Source organism: Barbus barbus (assembly GCF_936440315.1).
Source record: "Barbus barbus genome assembly, chromosome: 24".
Classification (NCBI taxonomy): Eukaryota; Metazoa; Chordata; class Actinopteri; order Cypriniformes; family Cyprinidae; genus Barbus; species Barbus barbus.
In genome coordinates this window covers 2,162,501-2,170,000 of record NC_136752.1, presented here as the reverse complement: position 1 = coordinate 2,170,000, position 7,500 = coordinate 2,162,501, and the positions used below count along the sequence as shown (strand labels likewise).

The window sequence follows — 7,500 nt, the reverse complement described above, 5'->3', positions numbered from 1 at the left end:
GGAAATATCAGTTTACATTTCCAAACATTCATTTAGCCATTTTAATTGTAATAATCCAGTGAGATGTTTGTGCTCCACACAGAGATCTGATCTGATCATCATCAGTCTGTCTGGAATGACATGAAGAAACAGAACAAACTGAGACTCAATCCAGAAGAACCGTGTCTCCAAGCTTCAAGAAACCTCCTGAGAAACTCTGCTCAAGTGCACCAAGGACAAAAGCTGCTTTAAACACAAAGGATGCTCACAACAAATGTTGATTTAGTTAATAGAAGTTAACTGATAAAGAAAATCTATTTATGACATTAGTTTTGACAGCATCCTCATTTAAAAGTGAAGTGACGTGTGGCCAAGTATGACGACCCATACTCGGAATTTGTGCTCTGCATTTAACCCATCCAAGTGCACACACACACCGTGAACACACACACACCCGGAGCAGTGAGCAGCCAATGCTGTGGTGCCCAGGGAACAGTTGGAAGATCGGTGCCTTGCTCAAGGGCACCTCAGTCATGGTATTGAAGGTGGAGAGAGCGCTGGTTATTCATATTCCTGCCGGACCTGAGACTCAAACCTGCGACCTTTGGGTTACAAGTCCGACTCTCTATCCATTAGTCCACGACTGCCCCCGTAAACAGCATTTTTTACAGCATTTTTACACAAGTGCCTAAAACTTTTAACAGCACTGTAGCTTTGCAGGAGGTTTCTTGAAGCGTCTTGGAGACACAGTTCTTCTGGATTTAGTCTCAGTTTGTTCTGTTTCCTCATGTTATTCCAGACAGACTGATGATGATCAGATCAGATCTCTGTGTGGACCACAAACATCTCACTGGATTATTACAATTAATGGCTAAATGAATGTTTGGAAATGATATGCTGGTGTTCTAATAATTTTGGCCACCACTGTATATTTACCCATAAATCACTATTTACCGTAATGTGTCTGCTGCTTGTTTATTCTCATACACAGCTGACAGAAAACAAGATGCACACGGATTGTCATGACAACAGCAAAGTTTAGGGTTTGATGTAGCATTTGATTTATTAGTCACAGACATCTGCTTTGATCTAATATTGCATCTGTTGTATCATAAAAAAACAAAAAACAAAAAAACAATACTGGAGAAATCATCTCTCAGACTTTTTGAGGCATTTGACTGTAAACTTGAGATTTTACATTATTCACAAGGGTTTCAGCATCCATCCTTCATAGCAGTCACTGAACACTTCACTTTCAACAGGGTTATGCATAAGAAACTTCCATATTCTGTAAAACAGATCACATTTTGTCCCGGGCTTTTGTATGTGCTTTGTTCAATATGGATCTGTTTCACTAAAGATGCATGCAAAGGAGATACCAAAGATGATGACCGATGTCTATCACATATGCAGACTGATATCTAAAAGTTTTTTTTTTTTACTTTTCTCTAACATTCAGATATTAAAACAGCAATGATAAAAACAACTAGCTAGGATATCTGGTTACCTTAAAAAGTGTATACTGTAGATATCACCATCAGTTCACATTGCTTTTAACACGGTCTACGACGAGGGGATGGATGTGTGAGCCCAGTGAGTTTTCCAGTTTGGTCAGGTCATGCTGGACATGTACACCATTCCTCACAGATCAAGGAATCACAGCCAAATGGGTCCTGTCCTCCACATACAGTTTAATTCATTTCTATTTTATTTTTTATTTTTTACCAAAACCTACAAAGATCCTCAGTATCTATCATGTTAAATGGGAATGAGCATGGGAAAAGATAATTCTGTCATCTATTGTAGACCAGATTTAAGAGAGAATATTAACTATTAAAAAAAACCTAATTTAACAAGTTGAACAGTCTGATCTGATTAGTTCGGGCGCCAGACAAGCTCAGTCTTGTCAAATATAACAGTTTTACCCAGAGTAGCTCTTTAAGTTACCAGAGCTGTAAAATACTTGACTAATTTTACTTGATTACTTTACTTACGTATTATTTTGGAGGATTTTTACTTTATTCAAGTACAATATAAACTGACTACTTGTACTTTTACTTGATTACATTTCTGAAGAAAAAACAGTACTTTTTACTCCTTACAATTTTATTTCAACTTAAAAAGTACATTAAATTTTTATTTTGTCTAATGCACATTAAATATGATAAACGGAAGCTCAAAGTGTGTGCTTGACGTGAGATGTAGCTATGTTTTCATGCATCAAGCACACAGTTCTACTTCAGTTATGACTTTCATCAGGTAAAGGTAGCAAAGTTGTGTTTTCCCCAAAAATCATTTATTCATTCTTCTTTCTGTTTTGATAGAGCCATTAGCTGTGTAATATATTGGCTGAATGCACAAGATTGAGTGAAAATAAAATCAGTGATGAAAATTTAAATATAATATTTTTGTGGGAATTATTATTTTTTTTTATTAAATGTTACAAATCTCCAAAACGTGTTTAAATGAACATTGTATGTTTACTTAATTGTAATTCATGTGGTGATGTTCTTACCAGGTAGTGGATAAGTTGTTTTAATCATGTCATTATGTGACACATTGAGGAATTTGGACTCTCAATGAATATTTGTTTAATCTTAATAATTACACGATTTGCTCATTAATTCATATAATTAGTCACTAATAATTATGTAGCAATATTTTATGAGCAAAATCCCAAATGAAAATGCCCCAAATAAAGAATTAAAAGATGAATTATCCTTATAAACAGTGACGTAGACAACACAAAAAGAGAGGCCTTTCAAAACGTTAATGTTGTATGTTTTAATTCTGTGAGTCTCCTCATTAATTCAAACCATTCTTGCATTCTGCCTGGAATATGTTTCTAACCTCTGCATCGCATTGTTATTAAAAGTGATAGTTCACCAAAAAATGAAGATTCTCATGTCGTCCCAGATGTTTATGACTTTCTTTCTTCAGATGAACAGAAGCAAAGATTTTTAGTCCATATAATGCAAGGGGACAGGACCACTTCAGAAACAACACAAAGTGAACACGACATTCAAGTTAAAAAATATTGATTCATTAACAGGGGTTGTATGAGTTTCTGTCATATTCACTTTGTGTAGTTTTTGAAGTGTCATTTTTGGACATCCCATTCTTGTCTTATAAGAAGAGAGATTATTTAGTTTAGATGATTTAGATCTTAGTTTGTGTTCATCTGATAAATAAAAGTTATATATATATATATATATATATATATATATATATATATATATATATATATGTATGTGTGTGTGTGTGTGTGTGTGGCTGGTGTGTGTTGAGCGCACTGGCGCTGTTGTCCTGTGGCTGCCGTCGCATCATCCAGGTGGATGCTGCATACTGGTGGTGGTTGAGGAGAGATCCCCTACATGATTGTAAAGCGCTTTGGGTGTACAGCAATACACAATAAAGCGCTATATAAACGCAACATTCATTCATATACACTCACCTAAAGGATTATTAGGAACACCTGTTCAATTTCTCATTAATGCAATTATCTAATCAACCAATTACATGGCAGTTGCTTCAATGCATTTAGGGGTGTGGTCCTGGTCAAGACAATCTCCTGAACTCCAAACTGAATGTCAGAATGGGAAAGAAAGGTGATTTAAGCAATTTTGAGCGTGGCATGGTTGTTGGTGCCAGACGGGCTGGTCCGAGTATTTCACAATCTGCTCAGTTACTGGGATTTTCACGCACAACCATTTCTAGGGTTTACAAAGAATGGTGTGAAAAGGGAAAAACATCCAGTATGCGGCAGTCCTGTGGGCGAAAATGCCTTGTTGATGCTAGAGGTCAGAGGAGAATGGGCCGACTGATTCAAGCTGATAGAAGAGCAACTTTGACTGAAATAACCACTCGTTACAACCGAGGTATGCAGCAAAGCATTTGTGAAGCCACAACACGCACAACCTTGAGGCGGATGGGCTACAACAGCAGAAGACCCCACCGGGTACCACTCATCTCCACTACAAATAGGAAAAAGAGGCTACAATTTGCACGAGCTCACCAAAATTGGACGGTTGAAGACTGGAAAAATGTTGCCTGGTCTGATGAGTCTCGATTTCTGTTGAGACATTCAGATGGTAGAGTCAGAATTTGGCGTAAACAGAATGAGAACATGGATCCATCATGCCTTGTTACCACGGTGCAGGCTGGTGGTGGTGGTGTAATGGTGTGGGGGATGTTTTCTTGGCACACTTTAGGCCCCTTAGTGCCAATTGGGCATCGTTTAAATGCCATGGCCTACCTGAGCATTGTTTCTGACCATGTCCATCCCTTTATGACCACCATGTACCCATCCTCTGATGGCTACTTCCAGCAGGATAATGCACCATGTCACAAAGCTCGAATCATTTCAAATTGGTTTCTTGAACATGACAATGAGTTCACTGTACTAAAATGGCCCCCACAGTCACCAGATCTCAACCCAATAGAGCATCTTTGGGATGTGGTGGAACGGGAGCTTCGTGCCCTGGATGTGCATCCCACAAATCTCCATCAACTGCAAGATGCTATCCTATCAATATGGGCCAACATTTCTAAAGAATGCTTTCAGCACCTTGTTGAATCAATGCCACGTAGAATTAAGGCAGTTCTGAAGGCGAAAGGGGGTCAAACACAGTATTAGTATGGTGTTCCTAATAATCCTTTAGGTGAGTGTACATATATATATATATATATATATATGTACACTCTGCAATTTTTTTCTGTGTGTGTGTGTGTGTGTGTGCGTGTGTTCCACTGTGCAGCATTTTAATTGTTATCACTGCACTAGATATGTGTTTGACCTGTGTCATTGCACTTTGTTTCATTGTCTCCCTTTAACCAAACTTCTGTTTGTAAAACGGTACTTCTACTTTTTTAATACTTGAGTACAATTTAAAGTAGTACTTTTTTACTTTTACTCAAATATTTTCACTGAGTAAAAGTTGAGTACTTTTTACACCTCTGCCGGTTACACAAATAATTTGAATGAAATTCCCACACAAAGTAAGTTCAGGTTCATAGTTTCAAAGTTGTATTTAACAAAAAAAAAAAAAAAAAAAAAACGAAAACAGAAAAACTTTGCAAGTTTAAGTGCCATCTCAGTTCACAGTGATATTTTCAACAAGCAATATGGAATCAAACAGAAGACTTAGTGCTTTGGTTCAAGTTCAAATACATTCTTTGATTGACATTCATATTTTCAACAATACACTAAAGTTAAAAAACAAAAAAACAAAAACAAAACTAGCTTTGTGGCTAAGTTCCAATAGAGTCTTCTTTTCACTGATTACGTAGTCCAACAATGACAAGAAAATAAAACTTAAACGAAAATGGAAGAAGGTGCCTCTGAGGTAGCAGTTTCACTGATGCATGTAAACCTCAGCAGATTCAACACTCCCTTGAGATACAATGTGTGGAAGGTAGTAACAAGAGAAAAAAGAAACAAGGAGAAACATTAAATATACACTGTAAAAAAATTACTTTTAAATAATAACATATGTAGAAGGTGCACAGTGTTATTCACACAAGCACTAAACACCATCATGGTGAGACTCATTAAACTGAAATATGCAATAAACATTAATTTAACAACATTGGATGTAGCATACAACCCTAATAATCATAACTGATAAGAAAAAACTAAGAAGAAACATAGTTATTTCAAAGAAAAAACATCAAATTCAAACTAAATTTGAAATGCACCGCAGGAAGTTTACGGTTTTTCCCTGTACATTTTACAGGAACTTACCGTTAACCATTTAACAGGTTTTTACTGTAGCATTTTCACAGTTTTTTACAGTTAAAATCAGGGTAATGTTTTTACAGTGTAGAATTCTTAGATCGCATTAAACATTATTAAACACTTGATTTCATTCGTAGATAATACAAATACCAAACAGCAAGGATTACTTAGTGTGTCGTGAAAGTGTGTGCGTTAATGTTTGTGGATGTTTGCGATGTTTCTGTGAGGCAAAAAATGAATGCAAATGACAGAGGCAAAAAATTACTTAGCCTGTGTGTCATTTAAAATGACTTTCTGTGGAACACAAAAAAATACATTTTGAAATTGTGTTTTGGTTGCTCTTTTCCATGCAGTTACAAAGAATAGGGACTGGACACCCTGAAACACCATAAAATCATCATAAACGTATTATTAGTATTAAAGTGATTCATACAAATTTATTCTAAAACTTCAGGAGTCATATAATGCTTTGTATCTCAAACTGACCTAAAAGTCTTCCTTCACTGATCAGCCGTTGAGAGCACATCACTGAGTCAACTCAAGAACTGGATCAGTTCAGCTTGTGAACAAATCATTCAGACTGGTTTCGTGAACTGAAGTCAAAAAGACAAATCATCCATGAATTAAGCATCATTTATTCTTTAATAAGCATTGCATGGCAAGGGTGGATGTTAAGGTTATCAAGAAAGAAGTAAAGTCAAGATTTTTCCGACTTTTTCTGGGAATGATTTAGAAAGTTGACTGGAAACCCCTGCCATAGACCATAGATGGTATAAGCATTAGGGCTGACAAAGGCAAAACATGCAATTACTGTAATAAAACGTGTAACACCCTTAATGCATTTATCTGTGATAACTGGTTCATTCTTTTCTCTGTTATTTTCAATCAGATTTTGAACTGATTTGACATTTCAGAGCAATCAGAGCCACTCAAGTGTCTGTCACACACATAGTTTATTTATTTATTTATTATAAAACCTAGATGATTAACTACACTCAAGTTATTTGTACTCTTTATATGGTTAAATGCAATCTTCATTGAAGCTCAACAAGAGAAGTATCACATCTGCCTTTCATTCAGTAGAAATGTGAACACCAGAAGAGTGCTGCTGTGTCAGGAAACCTCTTTATTATATCATTATATTATGTTCTGTTTATATTTCAGCATATATTTTGATGCAGTTTGAGGAATACAGAATTTGTGGTTACACTTTATTTTAATGGTCCCTTTTGAGCATTCTGTTGACAATAAGTAATGTTGCACCTACATGTCAACTAACTCTCAGTAGAGTATTAGTAGACTGTCTGATTAATGTCTGATAACTCTTTATTGTGATGGTCTCCCAAAAGACACTCTACTGACTGTAAGTAACTTTGCAAGTACATGTCAACTTATTCTAACCCTAACCCTACCAGTCGACTAATACTCTACTAACACTCTAGTGAGACTTAATAGATATGTAGGTGCAGCGTTACTTACAGTCAACGGAATGTGTTAAAGGGAGCATCAAAATCAAGTGAAACAGAATAGGTTTGTGCAATACAGAGCCACTGCATGAATTCCCATAAACTGCAGGATCTAATTATTACACCAGGCCTGTTATTAACTTCATCCATTAACTCTTTAGCTACAACTGAATTATGCGATTAATCACAATTAAGCATTGTAATCAGCTGACAGCCCTAATAGCAGTATGCTGTGCAGTGATGGACCATGCTCTCTCCCTCTCTGTGTCTGTCTCAGGTTGGGCCGTGTGAGCATGAGTGTGGCTGCTGAAGGCTCTG

The 7,500-nt window shown here is 36.4% G+C and overlaps 1 protein-coding gene across 1 annotated transcript in view; it reads left to right on the top strand.

The window, feature by feature from the left end:
- Window positions 1-7,500, top strand: part of LOC306844166 (laminin subunit alpha-2-like) — a gene marked incomplete at both ends in the record, with an annotated part of 216,864 nt that overhangs the window by 104,552 nt on the left and 104,812 nt on the right. Inside the window, 1 exon segment of the mRNA XM_079376117.1 lies at window positions 7,460-7,500. This exon segment is cut by the window's right edge and continues 71 nt beyond it. Within this exon segment, the coding sequence (XP_079232243.1) occupies window positions 7,460-7,500 (41 nt within the window).